The sequence below is a fragment of the Pongo pygmaeus genome, chromosome X (assembly GCF_028885625.2).
Source record: "Pongo pygmaeus isolate AG05252 chromosome X, NHGRI_mPonPyg2-v2.0_pri, whole genome shotgun sequence".
In the NCBI taxonomy this organism is placed as follows: domain Eukaryota; kingdom Metazoa; phylum Chordata; class Mammalia; order Primates; family Hominidae; genus Pongo; species Pongo pygmaeus.
In genome coordinates, this window is record NC_072396.2 from 135,702,719 (window position 1) to 135,721,300 (window position 18,582).

Here is an 18,582-nt window from a genome sequence, read left to right on the forward strand (position 1 = left end):
AGTAGGAGGCAGCCAGAGAAGGAGAAACCTTGAGAATCAAAGAGGATTGCAATAGAAAAGATCATGAAGTAAGTCATGATAGTATGTGTTTGGATAATTGCAAGCACTTTGCTTGTACTGTGTGCCTAAACTAGGGAGCAGTAGCAGAGAAGGAGGGGAGGGTCAGAGTTCCCGAAACATTGAGAAGGCAACATTAGACAAACTTGATGGTTGTTTGGAAGACAACAGTAATAGTTATTATCCGTCAGGGTGAAAACATCCATGCCAATTTTCAAAACATTTACAGTGTAGAAGAGCTTCAAGAAAGTGGAGCTTGAAGGATAGAGGTGAAGCACCAAGGTTCACAGGGCGTTGTGGAAAGCCTTTCTCCATAAGCGAGTCTAATGTAAGATGATGATATTTTTTAAACCTAACTCTGTTTTATATATCCCAAACAGGAGAAGCCCAGGGCAAACCTGACCCCTTCCCAGTGTTTTACTGATGTTGGCTAGCTCTGTATGGTTCAGAAGAACCCGATGTGCACATCTTATCTCATCCCAGCATTCGATGACATAATGGTAGTAGCTTGAAAGTGGCCATGGTCAGAGAATTTTCACCACAGTCAGAGAATTTTCACAACCGAAGAAGCAAATGCTACAAATCAAGTTTCTCCCAGCAACCTTCACATCTCTGGAGCTGTTTTCAAACATTTACTAGCAAACCACTTTTTTTCCAGTTTTATGTTTTAGGACAGTGATTTTTACTGGGAAACAGGAAGGTTTCCAAACTACTCAAGGATCCTGTTAAGTTTCATACACTCTCAAGAAAGTTATGAGCATTGTGCTCCATTCCCCTGCCCCCAACCTCACTACTCTAGTAAGCCATCTGAGGACTGTGTCAGATCTCTGGAGAGGTCTGTGCATTCAAAGTTTGACTGTGTGTTTTAGCATCCCACCCCACTCCTCAGCCAGTCCCAGGCCCCATCCCTTGCTGCAATGGAGAAGCAGTGTGGAGTAGACCAGTGAGGAACTCAGCTGGGACTAAGCAAGTGGCGTTCTGGGGCAGGGAGGAGGCCCAACCAGACAGATTAGGTTCCAACGGCAAGACCTGATGAGGAGGGGGTTAGGCTTTGGAGGTGGGGAGGACAAAGCTGCAAATGAAAGCTGGGGCCAACTCACAGAGCTTGAATTTCAACTTATCTTTTGTCAAGCACTTTAATTATTAAGGGCAGAGTTTGGGGCACTAAGTCATTTCCGGAAGCTATAACTGAGGGCATTTTCAGGAGTGTGCAGGCAGCTTCCTAGAATAAATCAAATTCAAGTGATGAATTAGAACTAAAACTTATTTAATCAAAACACTCATAGTGGGGCATAAGACATTAGATAGAGGCCTGGATGATCAGACTTCTGGGTGCTTGTCACAAAGCAAATCAACAGTGTGAATACCTAGGTGAATTTAACAAGTTTAATGGGTGGAGAGAGAAAATGAGGATTTGTGTGTGTGTGTTTCAGTGTTAGCAGAATCACAAAGTTCTTTTTGGTTTATGTACCATTTACCAAAAAAGGTAATCTACTAGTCCACTGTCCCCAAGTGACAATTCTCTTAGCATCACAATATGGCTTTTGTTTATAGGAGGAACAGTGTGTATCTGAGTACATGGTGGGGGAGGGTGTTCAGAGACAGATATCCAAAATGCAGGAGAGCTCCAAAAATGGGCTGCAAAGTGTTTCAGTATTCCCTTTTCCTGTGTTGGATGAAGTTGGTGGCTCCAGAATGAAAGGAGGTAGGCTCAGCCTCACTGCCTAGAGCAGGCAAGCACAGGTTCTATAAGCAGTTTAGGCCTGATCCAGGAAGGATGCTTCCAGATACCAGTGCCAGGAAAGCCTTTTTCTGTCTCAGAGTCTGACTTGCCCCCAGTGTGTCCAAATTGTAGGCATTTGCATGGTGGGGCAGGGGTGGGAATGGGTGTGTTGTGGCGGAGGGGGGGCGGGGGGGAGGGGGGAATGCCACTTGGGAAGGCACAACTGGTCTCTCTAATATTTATTTACTCGTAATCACTTGTCCAAAGGAAACTATAGAAGTCAATAATTTGGTTCTTTTATTCCTATGTATTGTATGATTAAATAATTATATAATTAAAATTAAGTAAAGATGGCTAAACTGCAAGAGCAACACAAATTAGCAATTTAAAAACTCATCATTGCAATATTACCAACTGCTTATAATCTGTTCCTAAAAACGTCAATTTACAGGCAATTATTTAAATATACATGTGTCTCTTCCAATTCTACTTGTTTTGTGATCTAGGATATGGTCAAACTTTCTCAAAGATTCATGTACCCTTGACAGAAGATGAGGAAATACTTTCTCCATAAAAGTCTGTTAATTTCATATAATTGACTGCTTTCAGGTCGACAATACAAATTATTTTTTTTCTTATTTAATCTATCATATTTCAATGTCTCCCTATCCAACTCACGCTTAATTATTATCTTGCTGTTTTCATTTTCTCCCTCCCGTTTATCCTTCCTTCATTCTTCCCCATTTTCCTTTTTGTAATTTCCTTATCATCCTTTCCCATGCATTCTGTGTGTGTGTGTGTGTGTGTGTGTGTGTAGCTATAGATATACACACATAATAACAACTTGGTACAACTGTAAATTTTTACTTCCTTTTCCGCTAATCACCCTGGCAAAAACGCAATTAATTATAAAAATAAGATCTACACTCTCTTAAGAAATGTGGCTTTGAAAGTGAATTTAGTCACTTATCTCCGCGACTATCTTCTCCCTGGGCTGCAGCTGTTTTCAGCAAAACCAATAGTTTGGGAGTTTTACTGACAAATGCCTTGAAGTCATCTTGACTGCCAAAGATTTTCCTCTCATCTTGAAATAAGAAAGATAGCTTAGCTGAATGGTTCACATGGGGCTTCAAGCCCAGGAACTTCAACTAGTAGATTTTGCTCCAAATTGGTCTCTCATCCACTGTTACTAAGGTATACTCAGGTGTCAGTCCTATATTTATCTTGTTGAAAATCACTTCTTTTTTGAGCAGCTTCTGAGACAATTTCTTTATCTTTCAAGTTTAAGAATTGTACAATAATATGGTTTGGACTTTTAGTATGAGAGATACATTTGAGTGGGAACTTATAAATTTTCTCTGTATATAAGTCGAGATCTATGTTTAGCTCTGGGAAATTTTTATCAACAGTTTCCTTAATAATGGTTTCAAGGCTAATCTCTCTATTTTCTGCACCTTCAAGGATGCCAGATACATAAATATTGTACCACCTTGATGTGTTTTTGAGATCTATCATGTTTTCTTGCACCATGAAGAACTGTTTTCTTGGATGTTTTATCTTTTAAGACTGAAGCTCAATTTTGTCCTCATTTGTAATGATTCTCTCTTCCATGATATTTATTCAGCAATATTTCTTTCTTAGGGTTTCTTTCAATTCTTTGACCTCACTAGTAGTGCCCCACAGCCTTTGCTGAGCTTTTCCCGTGTGCTTTTTAAAATGTCCACATGGTCTTGCATCAACGCCCTCACCTTGGCCCTTTCTCTGGGTTCTGCCTGCTTCTCCTCCAGGACAGCCATATCTCTTGAATTCTCTGGGCTTTCTGGTTCCTCCTCAGCATCACAGTACTTATTGGTTGCTACTAAGCTTGTTTTTATCATTTTTCTCATTCTAGATCAGGTAGGTTTCATTTTCTTTTTGTGCTACTCTCATAGCTGAAGCTTCCATTGGCTTTGTCAGTGTTCCCGAAGCCCAGCAATTTGGTTCGGAGCACAGCTGCTCCTTCTATCCTCTCCCTGAGAAGCTCAGGAGCTGAGGTCTTTTTATTGAAATGCAAGACCTATTTTAAGCTGAAATCCTCAGAAATGCTATAGGAAATTAAGATATCATCAACTGATGTTCTCATCTAACAGGATTAGAAGTAAGAGCTTCATAACCTTACAGATAAGATAAAGAAGTACATAAGTGCATAAATAAAAATAAACACACACATATAAATATGTAAGTACACTAACTACCTGAATACATAAATATACAAACACACAAAAGTAATATAAATGAACATGCAAGTGCATAGACATAGAAATAAATATGAACGTAAAATGAGTCTCATATGTTCATAATATTTAGCTTCTGCCTGGCTGAGAGTTCACAGAATATGTTTGTGATTAAGCAACTAAGTACATCAGAATTATAAAGCAGGGAATGAGAGGAGTTTACCTACATGTTTCAGTGTTTGTGGAAAGGGATTTTGACTTAGTGTCGGGGGGTCGAATTTCAGTCCTGGCAGAGCCACTTACTAGCTGGGTAATAGTGTGACATTTGGCAAGCTACTGAAAGTTATTTGAGTCTCCATCTCCTCATCAGTCAAATGAGTATTCAATAACTGTGAGCTAAATCTGAATATAGAACTTTCTGTTTGCCTCATCCTAATCATTACTTTTTAAATATATCTTTTTACAGTGAATATCTGGGATTTTGATTGGTGGGAGTGGAAATAGGACTTGATAGGGAGGGGGAACCTGAAAAGGTCCCAAATGGATACCATCTCAGTTTCCAGATTCTTTTTGAACAATTAAAGAGTAAATATTCCATTTGACTATACCCAAAATATTATAGAAAGATGGAAAAATACACTCTATCTTCAAGGTTATGAATTCGTGGGAGATATATTCATGTTCACAGCTAAGGATGATATAATGCAGAACACAGTATGAAGCGTGAAACAAAGCATTGTCATAACATAGAGGAGAGCATTTAATTCCAATCTGCCATGCTTAGAAGTTCTTCATTCAAGTCCCCAGACTCAAGCATCTCTATCATTGAGCATGGTGAGGTCACCTTTATGACCTCCTGCTCCAAACCATCTGCTTCACCCACCTGATGTCTTCCTGGCATCCCACCATATGATTCACATATTTGGGAATACAGGGCAAAGAATCACAAAGTATTGTAGTGCATGGTGTGTGGAGATAGTGGCAGAAAATAAGGTTGGAGACCTGGACAGGAGCCAGATCATTACAAACCATGTGTGCCCTAATAACACTTTTTAGTACAATTTCATATTTGTGCCAAATGAAAGGCCAGGTCATGATCTAGGTCCAAACAGAGGGCTTTTAACCAAGCAGAAAATGACCTTCTTTAGCTCCTAATGCTCTCCCTGATGTTAGTTATGCTATCCTGGGCACAGATCCTCAGGGACAGGACTCAGAGGCCACTTTCTGAGCTGACAGTCCACCTGTTCCTCTAATTCAGTCTCCTAGTAGTTCAGGTTTCTGTTTCAAAAGAAAACAAAAACTGGAGATGGGACAGTTTACAATTGGAGTCACAAGTATTAGACACCCATGTTTGAAGATGTTGACCCTTTTCAAAGCTCTAATAATTTTTAAATCAGGCTCTGTCTTAGACTTCAACGTATCCAAGCAGATAACGTTTAATGGGGTTTGTAGGAGAACATTTTAGAAGAGGAGATGGTGTGTAGGGAAAAGAAAATCGAAATTAGGTCTGGTAAATTCAAATGCAAAAGGTGATTTAATCTGATTCTCATCTGAGTTCTCAGAAATACTCAGAATTCGTATGGAAAATTAGTATAAGCACCTAATAGGATTAACCTAATAAAAATTAGAACAGGTGCTTGGTATTTCTATATTCAAAACAACCGAAAAATAGTCTTTAGTGCTCGGAGTGCTTAGGAACTGTGAGATCTTGGGAAAATGGGATTTATGTATTCCTGCATTTATTCAAAAATATTAATTGCACACCTACTTTGTTTTCTAGTTCTGGAGATATATCAACAAAGAAAACAGAAAAAAAAACCATATATCTGTCTATAAATATTTGTCGTAGGTATCTGAGTAAATACATTTTCTAGTGTTTGAATACAAGGGGCTATTTTTATAACTCCACTGTTACTAAAGATACAGAACTGACTTTTGCTCCAAACTATAACAACAAAATTCTTGGACGTCATTTAGCAATGTCTGGGATTGGTTTGGGTGTAGATGACTCTAAAGAGATTTTTGAATGGCCCTATCCAATTTTCTTTCCCTTAAGCCGTTTATTCAGAACCGAATGAGAAAGTAAGGCAGGAATGGTAGAAGTGTAGAAGAAAGCCCTTAGCTTGTTTAAAAGGGGGTAGAGGAAAAGGCCATTTGGCATTAAATATCCTTTTGATTAACTATGTGACCTTTACCTACAGAAAATTTCTTCTTAGTGTTTTTAGCAAGATATTCAGAAACTTAGGATGGCATAATCCAGTTGAGGAATTGCAGAGCCAAGGAAATCTACTCTACAATTGTTGTTAGGCACCACGATGTTAAAAATACATATTAACTAATGGAAATAGTGCTGGACACTAATTAAAGTATCCAAATGACTTTTCATTATTAATAACCCTGGATTTCAACGAGGAGCACTTGCTGTGGAAGTTCTGTGACTATCCTGGGCACAGTATGACAATATTTTAAAAATATGTACACCATGAAAGAATCCCACTTGAAATAGCTGTAAGATGGCACCAAAAAATTACCAAGTGGAACTTAGCATAGACTTAAAATGAGGTGGAAATTTATTTTTATGACTTCTATCTAAACTAAAAAGTAGTTTATATTTTATATGCTTTGCAAAATATATGGGAGACTTAATCCCATATGCTTTCTTGAATTTCAAATGCTCATTTATTTAGCCAACCTTTATTAAATGCCCATTATAAACAAGGAACACTTAAATATTTGGTGGAATAAGATGGGCAAAGAATGGATGGAAGAATGGATGAAAGAATGCAAAACCCTCTAGGCATACATTAGCAGCTAAAAGATTAACAAAATATTTTCACTGCCCTTCTAGTAACTAAAAGACTAGAAGGGGAGCAAAGACATGTAAGCAGATAAAAATAAAAATGTGCTAAAGTTTGATAAGAAAAGTGGAGAGAAAGTGGTCATGGAAGTTTAGCAAACAGCAATATTCTCATCTGAGGGGATCAGCGAAAGCCTTGTGGGTAATGTCACATATGAACTGAAGTATGATTGGATTCATCTGGCAGCTATAAATACTACAAGGTTACTTCTCTGACAGTAGAGACTTATTCATCTGTGTATCTCCTGTGCCTAATACAGAAATAATGCTAATAATAGTTAGTACTTATTAAGTGCTCACTATTTGCAAGGCATCATGTTAAGCATCTTACAAACATTGTCACATTTTCTTTCACAACACTCCGGAGCAGTGCTTATAACAATAGCAGTAGCAGCAGCAGGGGCAGCAGCAGCAACAAGAGCAAACAATATTTGTTGAATGCTAGCTATGAGCCAGGCACCAGTTTAAGAACTTCCTATAGCTATTAGCATCCATTTCTTACAGATGAGATAACTGAGGCTCAAAGAGGTTAAGCAACTTGCCCAAGATAATACAAGCTAGTCAGAGGTAGACCGGGGGCAGTGGCTCACGACTGTAATCCCAGCAGTTTGGGAGGCCAAGGCAGGAGAATTACTTCAGTCTAGGAGTTCAAGACCAGCTTGGGCAACATAGCGAAACCCTGTCTCTACAAAAAATACCAAAATGAGCTGGGCGTGGTGGCATGTGCCTATAGTCCCAGCTACTCATGAGGCTGAGGTAGGAGGAAGGCTTGAGCCTGGGAGGTCAAGACTGCAGTGAGCCATGTTCACGCTACTGCACCCCAGCGTGAGAGACAGAGCAAGAGCCTGTCTCAAAAAAAAAAGAAAACATTAGTCGGAGGTGGAGCTGTACTTTGAGCCCAGGTCATCTGATTCTAAAACCGATGTTATTGTGGCTCAATACCTGTTGCTTAGAATAAGTAAATGAAAATGAAAAGAGGAAGAAAAAGAGATATTGTGAAGATAGAAACCACTGAATCTGCAAACTGTTGGGGGAGAAAGAGTAAGACCAAGAGCAAGACTGAAAGAGAGAGAGAGCGAGAAACTGTCACTATATTTTCAGTCTAAGCTAAGAAATGTAAAGATTTTTCTCCTGTAAAAGATAAGCTCTCATATACTGGATTTTTAAAATTATTTTATAAAGTATTTGAGAAATGTTAAGATTTTAAAAAATATCTAGAGTAATATCCCATAAAGGTTACCTAGAAAAAACTTCAAAGAAGACACACAAAATGTACATGTTGGTTATTTTCTATGTAGTGAAGAGTTATTGGAGATGCTCTTTTTTCTTCATCCCTGTATTTTATATTGCTACAACAAATAATTTATGATTAAAAAAACAAAATTTGAGAAGTTGGGTAACAATTTAGGGCAGAATTTTTAAATAATCAAAATTATTTGTTGTTAAGAAATACACAATAGGCCAGCACAGTGGCTCATGCCTGTAATCTCAACACTTTGGGAGGCTGAGGCGGGCAGATCTCTTGGGTCCAGGAGTTCAAGACCAGCCTGGCCAATATGACGAAATCCTGCGTGTACTAAAAATACAATAATTAGCCTGGTGTGATGGCATGCACCTGTAGTCCCAGCTACTCGGAAGGCTGAGGCAGGAGGATCACTTGAACCCAGGAAGTTGAAGCTGCAGTGAGTGGAGATGGCACCAGTGCATTCCAGCCTGGGTGACAGAGAGAGGCTCTATCTCAAAAACGGAAAAACAAAACAAAAACAAACAACAAACAACAAAAAAGAAATACACATTTAAATATTTCGAAATTTATGTTAAAATGAGAAAAAATACACTGGTTTGAATAGGTAAAGCAAAGCAGCAGAAAGAAAATGTATATCTATACAGTGTGTGTAAGTGAATAGTTTATAGTTCATATAATGAGTTACATTTCATATATACATATTATAATTTTAGAAATAATTCTTTAAAATCACCAGAATAATAAAGTCTTTACTCTTCCTGTAGCACTTATTTCTGTTGATTTTCCTTCTTTTAGCACCAATGCTGCCTACCTGTCTTTCCTAAAGTTGCCATTTGCACCAAAAGAAACCTATTCCTAGTTTACATAACTGACCATATTACTGATAATATCATTTGAAGAGTTCGCTTCTGCCCAACTTCTTAAATATCATCTTGAAATGATCACATCTTAATGTAATTACACTATTTTTACTGAACTAACTAGCTGTTTAGTTGAATTGACTTGGATATTTGGTTAAATGGAAAGTTGGCAGGGGACTTTTGAAGAGTCAGGTAAAGAGAATTGGACAAATGGGAGGCTAATTGCCCAAAAAAGGCCCAAATTGTGGGCCTCATATGAAAATACAGATTGCCATGGGAACCAAGGAAAAAGAAGAGGAAGAAGATAGTTATGAGGCGTTTTTGAAATTGCTTTTAGTTCTGCTGTCCAATTTTCATTAGGTCAGATCTGATGGCTGTTATTATTTTTATTATAATTCTTTGTCTATGTATAGCACCATTGTTTCTTTTCCCCCAAAGTGCTCATAGATCCATTTTGCTCATTTACCTTCACAACAATGCTATTATATAGAGCCTGGGTACATGGGGCCAATGCTTATTTTCTTAGCTAGCTTAGTGTACAGCACCTAATTGCAGAAAAACAATCTGTTCAGAGGTAATAGCGCTTTTGGACTGAATGTTGATACGTCATATATAATATAGCCATTATAATTGGTAATGGACATAACAGCCTTATGATGCTTTTGAAAGATGCTATGAATAGTATTCTTAGCAGCTATAAAGGACTAGGCATACATTGAGGAGAACTGGAAATATACTAATTATGTACCTGGATTGAGAAAGTTTTCTTTAAATTTGTGTTCCCTCAGAGTTTAGGGAGAGTAATAAAAGCAAACAACAATCTAAATTTTCTCTTAAAATGAGAAGACCATTCTGTGATTTTATAAATCTGTCACCTTATAACTTGAGGTCATCTGCTAGAAATCATTCATATGGAAAACATCAACAGAGAGGTTTTTCTAAGACTCATGTTTATCACAAGGTAATAAGGTTAGATTGAATTTTTTAATGTAATTTTAATTTCAGCTCTAAACAATTTGTATCTTTTTCAACATTAAAAACACAAAAAGTACACACAAACACCAAGTAAGATCTAAAAATTTCCTGAAGTACATTAGCCACCCCATTTATATAACGAATGTCTTCTTTGTTTGTGACCGTCTCAACATTAAGCTAGATAAGTAGATGCAAAAATGAAGAGAGTTTGATTTGTGATGCTGTCCATTGCCCAGCAACGAGGGATTATGGTTGTTTTTGCAGCATTGCACCATTTTAGGAGGCTGGGGACAGTCTAGGCATATGCCACTTTTTTTCCACCTTGCCTGAAACAAACAGCAAAATGAAAAAATTTAGTGTATTATTTATCAACAGGTTAAATTTGAGAACATTTACATTTTAAAGATGAATTATGAAAATCTAAATGTCCTTGAATGCTTAATTATCTGTGCCTTCATCCTGAAAAAATTAATTATCAAAATGAAAACAGAACAAAACGGTACATTTACATGACTACAAAACTGATGAGAGTTATTTTCAAAAATCTCTGAAATAAGCTTAATAATGCATCAAAAATAATGTTTAAATGTTCACAAATACAGAACATAAATGCAAAATCCTGCATTTGGGTCCCAAAATCACCAGATGCACAAGCAGAGGATGAGATGTGACTAAGTAGCAACATGCGTAAAAAAGATTTAGGGGTTTTTAGGGACTGTAAGCTTAATATTATTCAGTTGTGTGTTGTGGCTGCATAGAAAACTAAATCCATCTTCATCTGCATTAGTAGAAAGATAGAGTCGGAAACAAGGGAGTGATAGTGCATCCCAGCTCTGTGCTTGGCAGACCTGTACTTGAAGTATTCAATGAAAATAGCAGGATGGGGGGAGCATATGGGTAGCAGCCAGAAGCTACAAGGCATCTAGAAGGGAGAGAGCAGGTTGCCTAAGAGTCTGGAAATCATGCTGGTGAGGGGCTGCTGAGAGACTTGGGCTTATTTACCCTGGAAACCTCTCCACTCCCTAACCTTTTCTTTTCTCTCTTGCCCCTATTTCCCATCTTCTCCATTTCTTTCTCCTATCCTTCCTCCCTAAATAGTTCCCTCTCTAAAGCTATTTACCAAATTTGGCTTTTTGAAACTGGTATTATTTCCATGCATACCCTAAACACCACACTTCCTGCAGCCCTTTTTTCTTTCTCCCTGGTTGTTCTGCCTCCTCAATCACAGCCATCAGGACTGAACCACAGTAAGTCCCTTCCCCCTCCTCAACCCCTCTTTTTAGAAAGGGCTTCATATCCCTGGGAAAGGAAATAGAATATGAATTAACTAACACAGACCCTTAAGCTGAGGCCTTGTAAAAAATGGCCTAGGTACAAAAGAAGCAATTCTAATAAAGCAATAAAATGAAATTCTTTAGTCCCACTAATACTCGTTGGCATTAGACACGGGAATTTGAGCACAGCTCCTCATGGGTGGGCCGAAAGTGCACCTGTAACACTAATCTAGGATGCTTAACTATCAGGTTCCCATTTACCAAGAAAAAAGGAGGGGGGAGTTTGTTAATACAAAAGCTTGAACATAGAACATCACCGCCTGAATGATTAAACTTATTTCAGAGGGCTGAAATCCTAATGACACCAATTTGTCAAAACATAAGAGTTTTAATGGGGAGCAGGAAGGGTAGGCGGTGGTATGCAACGTAGGAATCAACAACTGCGTACTTTAAAACAAAACATAAAAGCTCTATCTGGCTGAAATTCTCAGAATCACTATGGGAAATTAGGTGTAATTGACTGATGTGATATCATGTAATAGAAATAGGACTGAGTGCTCAGTATCCTCACAGTTAAAACAAGTAAATAAAATGAGTTGGCAGTGCATAAAACGCTTATGGTGTGTAACAGTTCATGTAAATTGGCTACATCCTTGATTTAAACATTCTTGTAAACATAAATTTCTATGCTAGAAAGTTACAGATGGAAGGGAAGATGAAACAATAAAATACAAAGGGCAGGTAAAAAGGAAAGGGAAGGACAGATGGAAAAGAGAGGGAGGGGAGAAGGGGACAAAAGAAAAAGAAGAAGGGAAAGGAGGTACAAAAATAGAGTAAAAATAAATTTAATTGGGAAAATAAGAAAACAGGAGAGAGGGAGATAAGACGCAAATATTTGAGTGACTACGTCTCCATTTTCATAAAACTCATCAAAGAAGTGAGAAACTACAGGGTCGTTTTTCGAATTTTGATCACAACAAATCCTTGTAATAGTGCTGATGAATTAGACTGGGTGAAAAGGGAGAGAAGTGTGAGTCCTGATGAGTTCTTGGTCCAGTCGTCTCTTCCAGGACCCGTTCATCTCTTGCCAGGCACACTTGCTCTGAGTAGAGGGGCTAGGCAAGTACACCAGCACTGCTATTCAAATGCTCACAGCAACTTTATTACAATAGCCTTAAACTGGAAACGTCTCAAATGCCCATCAACTGAGGAAAGAATAAATTGTATTACATTCAAACTACAGAATACTACTTAGCAAGAGAGAAAAAGGAGAGAGAGAGAGAGAGAGAGAACAAACTACTGATACATACAAGGACTTCAATGAATCTGAAAGAAATACTATGTTAAGTGAAGGGAGCCAGATCCAAAAGCTTATATATTGTATAATTCCATTTATATGGCATTTTAAAAAAGCGGGAAACTATAGGTAGGAGAACACACTGGTGATTGCCACTGGTCGGGGTTAGAAGTACACAATTTCTGCAAAGGGAAATGAGGGAACTTTTGGAGGAAAAGGAAATATTATTTTTCTTGATTGTGGTAGTGGTTATATGTCTGTGTGTGTTTGTCACAGCTCAGAACTGTATGCTTACAATTGGTGAATTCTAAATTATACATCAATAATGCCAATAAAAACAAATAAACAAGCAAAAACAAATGTCCTAGGTCAATATGCTACTAGTGGTGTTGCCCTTACTTCTTTCCCCTCTCCAGGATGTGTGTAGAAAGAAGATATCTAGGGGCCCAAAACAGAGATTAGAGATTTAAGGATGCTTGTTCACAGAATTCTTCATTGTCTTATTAATCAAGTTGAGATTTCTTACTCTAACATTCAGGTCCTCCATAATCTACCCCACTCTGCCTCTCCAACCTTGACTACCAACATTCTTACACACATCTTCTTGACTATTATCAGGCAGTTCTGCTCATTTCATAGAACATGCCCTTCCTGCGTACTTTCCTATAATACACATACTATGTTTATTTCAATCAATTTGCCTTGGTTGATGCTGGTTTCCCTCCATGTTCTGGCACGTCTTACCCTTGTTTATTCAACAATTTATTGAATGCCTGCTATGTGCTAAGTAAAGTGCTAGTAACTGAATATACATTAAAAAGTCTGTCTAAACAAATCCGCTAAAGTCTCTGCCTTCACACAACTCACAGGCAATTAAGCAGGTCATTACACTGTAGTTTGGAAAGGGCCATACGATAGCAGAAAATACAGGATATTAATACTATGGACAAAAGGAAGCCATGCAGACTTGGAAAGATAATCAGGACTTGATTCTCAAAGGAAATAACATCTAAGAAGAGACTTGAAAGATACTTTGGGATGCTCTGGGCACAATCAGGAGAGTACTCCATGTAGAAAGAGCTACAAGGCAGAAAGGTCTGAAGGTAAGTGAGAGTATGGGAAGAAATTTCAGCATTTAAAATAATTTAAGTACATCAGGAACATGGAAGATAAAACAAACAAGAGAATGATGGTGGATAGAGATGCTTGAGCCAGGTTACAAATGGCTTTTAACATCATATCAAGGAATGTGAAATGGAAGAGTGGTATCCTCATGTTGGAGTTGAGAAAGATTATTCAATCTACAGTGTGGAGAATGAATAGAATAAGGAGAGGCAGGGAGACAAATTAGTAGATGAGGCATTTTTCTAAGCAACATTGACTACAGTGGTGGCAGTTGTAATAGAAAATATATATTTAAGAGATGGGAGTAAAATTGGCATTATCTATCCATAGATTTGATAGTTTCAGTAGAAGAAATAAGGTGGTATCAAGGATGACTCTCAAGTTTCTGTTTGGAAACTTGATGCGTAGTGGTACCATTCACTAAGATGGGGACATAAGAAAGAGAAGCAGATGATAAATATAAATTCACTCTTGGACATATCAGCTCATGTTTTTCACCCTTGACCACTCTTGTTCACATCAACCTCCCCTATGGGAAATCCTAGAGCCTGGTCTGTTCCCTTGAGCCTTTGTGTTTGTACAGACTCCTGAAGGAGAATGGAAATCCTCGGGGACAGGGTTTCTGTCTGAGACTTCTATCACCTCACAGGCCCTGTCCAGTGCTAAGCATAGAATGAGTTGTCAAAAACACTTACTAATCAATTGAGCCCTGTCACGGGGCAATAAAATGTGATGTGTAGGTGGGCTTGTGTCATACCCACTACTGAAAATGGTTAGTGATAAAAAAGAGTTTCAGTACAAAAAACAAACATAGCAGGGAAGTTTTAAGAAGTGCCTCAGTTTACCCAATTAGAAAACAATTTCATATTAAATCCAACAGAATTACTTAATATTTAAATAAGAACTGTTGATAGATTATTTTTTAAAAGAGACAATCCTCTGGTGATCTTAAGAATCATACCCTTTGAGAATCTTCAAGTTGGAAGAATTCTGCAAGGTTTACTAGTCCAACCCCCAGTTGTTACTACAATTCCTTCTATAATATCCTCGCCTGTGGTCATCTAGCTGGTACTTATATACCATTAACGAAAGAGAACTCATTATGTTCAAACTCAACCCATTCCATCTTCAGATAGCTCTGACTGAGTGTTCTTGTTTATAATTAACCTAATTATGTCTCCAAAATGAAAGTGTTTCATTTATGTATTATTCACATGTTTCAATGCAGAGCTTATAGCCCTTTTAGTTTTCCATTCTTTAGGTCAGCTCTTACTAGTTTCTTCAACTATTCCTTATATGGTATGGTTTTGCATTCCTTACCCACCCTGGTCACACATCCGGGTATGTGGCAGTTTATTTATAACTTTCATGTATTCTGGCCCCAGAAATGAGCAAAGTACTGTATTCCAGGTGTCATCTTGCAAGGACAGAGAGCAGCAGGGTTATTGCTTCCCTCATTTTGGAAATTTTTCTCCTGTAAATATAATCTAAACAGATAGCAGCTTTTTTATCTATGGCTAATTGTGGATACCTATTGAATGAGTGTTAACTTCAAACTGTCTTTTACATACACTGCTGCTAAGCTATGATCTGTGGGAACCAAGTAAAAATCTCAAAGTGCAGTTTAAGTTCCCTCTCTTCCCATTTATCTTATCAAATTTTAAAGTGAAAATTAATAGATTACATCTCTCCTCACTGAGGTTTATTTGTCTTTTTCTGTTGGGTACATGAAGGTTTTATGTAACAGTGATTCTTATATCATATTTATCTTGGAGCTTGCTATGGAGTGAAAATTTTTGTCCCACTAAAATTCATAGGTTGAAGCCCCCAATGTGACTGTATTTTGAGATAGGGCCATTATGGGAGGTAATTAAGGTTAAATGAGATCATAAGAGTGGGGTCCTGATCCAATAAGATTTGCATTCTTATACGAAGAGACACACTCTCTCACCCTGCAACGTAATAGTGAAAAGGCAGCTGTCTGCAAGCCAGGAAGAGAGCCCTTGCCAGAAACTGACCATGCCAGCACCTTGATCTTAGACTTCTAGCCTCCAGAATTGTGAGAAAACAAATTCCTGTTGTTTAAGCCATCTAGTCTGTGGTATTTAGTTATGGCAGCCTGAGCAGATGAATACAGAGCACCAGCTTAGCACAGGGCTTGACATGTTATCAGAGTTTAATGGAAGTCTGGCTATTTAATTGAAAGATGGACATTGTCTACAAACAGTAAAAAGTGAAAATTACTTTACTCATACTTATCACACCTTGACTTTTGGCATCTGCAGTAATATGGGGCCCTATTATTGGTCATATGAAAGCCAGTTTGGGATCCTGAAATCACACCCAAAAGATCACTGACTGCCTTGCTTCACCTTTGAAGGACAATTTCACTGGATATAAAATTTATATTGGTAGAAATTTCTTTAAACAGTATAAAGATTTCACTTCACTCTCTTCTCACTTATATGAATTCTGACAAGTCTACTATAAGCCTTACATTTTCTTCCTCTATAGATAAGGTGTTTTGCCTCCCTGCACTTTGTCTTCACTCAAGATTTTCTCTTTGCATTTGATTTTTGCAGTCTGAATCAAAATGCCCAGGGGTGTGTGTGTGTGTGTGTTCGGTACTTACCTTTCTTGGTGTTCTCTTAACTTACTGGATTTGTAGTTTGGTATCTGTCACTAATTTGTGATGTTCTTGGCCATTTAATGCTTCAAAAATGTCTTATGCTATCTTCTCTCTTTCTTCTCTTTCTGGGATTCTAACCAGATATTTGTTACCTCCTTTGATATTATCTTATAGTTATTGTATATTTTGTTCTTTTTCTCCCCTCCTCCTGTCAGAGCCACTGAAAGGATTTTCCTAATTCTCATTATGAGAATATTGTGCAGTTCCTGGAGGAAAAGCCCACAAAAGTGTGGAGAGCCCCTCTATGATTTTCCCCCTCATAAACTTCTCACTCTCACACTAGTTCACATTTAATCTCCAGTAATTTTTCATAATTACTAGATAATTAATTAAATAGTAATACTGCTTATGGCTTCCAGCAGGTCTTCATTAGATAAGCAGATAAGAATGCGCCTATCTCTCCAGCTTTTGACATGTTGGGTTGTTCTGCCATCTCAATTCTCTGAGGCTAAGAAAAGTCATCAGTTTTCTATTTATCGTCCAGCATTTTTTTTTTTTTTAGAAACTGATGTTTATTTTCCATCAACCATTTTTCCATGTTGCTTAAGAGCCTATGCAAGAACAGCTTAAGACAAGTCAGTGGTTGCTCCTACCCATTCAGTGGCCTGAGCAGTGGAAGCTGCAGACCAGTCTTCCGTGGCAGGCTGAGTGCTTCAGTCTTCAGCAGGGAACTGCTGAATAGGCACAGAGGGCACCTGTACACCTTCAGACCAGTCTGCAACCTCAGGCTGAGTAGCAGTGAACTCAGGAGCTAGAGCAGTCCATTCACCCTGAAATTCCTCCTTGGTCACTGCCTTTTCAGCAGCAGCCTGCTCTTCTTTTTCAATCTCTTCAGGATCTCTGTAGAAGTACAGATCAGGCATGACCTCCCATGGGTGTTCACGGGAAATGGTGCCACGCATGCGCAGAACTTCCCGAGCCAGCATCCACCACATCAAACCCACTGAGTGAGCTCCCTTGTTGTTGCATGGGATGGCAATGTCCACATAGTGCAGAGGAGAATCTGTGTTACACAGCGCAATGGTAGGTAGGTTAACATAAGATGCCTCCGTGAGAGGCTGGTGGCCAGCCCTGGGGTCAGTAACCACAAGAAGCTGTGGCTCCCGGAAGGCTGCCTGGATCTGGTTAGTGAAGGTTCCAGGGGTGAAGCGGCCAGCAATTGGAGTGGCTCCAGTGGCAGCAGCAAACTTCAGCACAGCCCTCTGGCCAGTATTCCTGGAGGATATAACACTGACATCAGCAGGGTTTTCAATGGCAACAATAGCACGAGCTGCCAGCAGAAGCTTCTTCCAGGTCCTCTTCAGATTTATGATATAGAAGCCGTCACTTTTCCTTTTATAGATGTACTGTTCCATCTAGAAGACAAGATTGGTGCCACCTAAGTGGGTTCCTGCTGCAAGGAACTTAAGGACATCCTCCTCCTTCATTTGCAGGACATCAAGGGCTCCGGACATTGTGAAAGTTTCCCTTTAAGTTACGACGGGAATCCAGAACAACGCCGTATGGACCCCTCTGCAGATAGCACGGAAAGCTGTCCAGCATTTTTTTATTGTAAGGATGCGAATGGCAACTTTCAAGCTCCTTACATGTTAGGGGTGAAAGTGGAAGTCCCCTTTGTTTTTTTAATTAAGAGAAAAAAGTTTTTTGTATTTGCTAAGATCTCTACCCTTTTCAATAATCTTCATTTATTCCAAAATATCTGAGTTTCTAACTGGTATTATTTCTATTCTGCCCAAAGAAATTCCCTCAGTAGTTATTATAGCATAGGTCTGCTGATGACTAATGTTATTACGGTACCGATGGATGGAAATATTTTCTATTTTCCCTTCATTCTTGAGAACTATTTTTGCTCAATGTAGAATTCTTGGATGAGTGTTTGCTTCTGTGTTTTAGTTCTTTAAGATGTCATTCATTCCACTGTTTTCTGGTCTCCATAGCTTCTGATTAGAAGTGCATGGACATTTGAATTGTTGTTCATCTGTATGTAAACTGTCATTTTTCTCTGATGACTTTCAAAATATTTCTTCATAAAAAGCACCCAAATTTGAAAGGAAAAAGTAAAACTATCTCTAGCCACAGAAAATGTAATCTCATATACAGAAAATATAAAAGGGAAATATTAAAAATCTACTAAAAGCTATTAGAGCTAATGAACAAATTAAGATTAACACATGCAAGTTCAACACATAAAATTTGCTGTATTTCTATATGCTTTCATCGAACACTATGAAAAATAAATTAAGGAAACTTTCTATTTACAATACAA

The 18,582-nt window shown here is 38.3% G+C and overlaps 1 protein-coding gene across 1 annotated transcript; it reads right to left on the minus strand.

Moving 5' to 3' along the window:
• Positions 1 to 16,811: 16,811 nt before the first annotated feature.
• On the minus strand, positions 16,812 to 17,838 carry LOC129024470 (small ribosomal subunit protein uS2-like). The gene has a single exon (XM_063660183.1). The coding sequence runs from the start codon at positions 17,669 to 17,671 to the stop codon at positions 16,970 to 16,972; it is 702 nt and encodes a 233-aa protein (XP_063516253.1). The 5' UTR covers positions 17,672 to 17,838; the 3' UTR covers positions 16,812 to 16,969.
• Positions 17,839 to 18,582: the final 744 nt, after the last annotated feature.

Bases quoted from the DNA above. Each gene is read 5' to 3' on its own strand.
- LOC129024470 (XM_063660183.1), bottom strand. From the start codon at position 17,671: ATGGAACAGTACATCTATAAAAGGAAAAGTGACGGCTTCTATATCATA.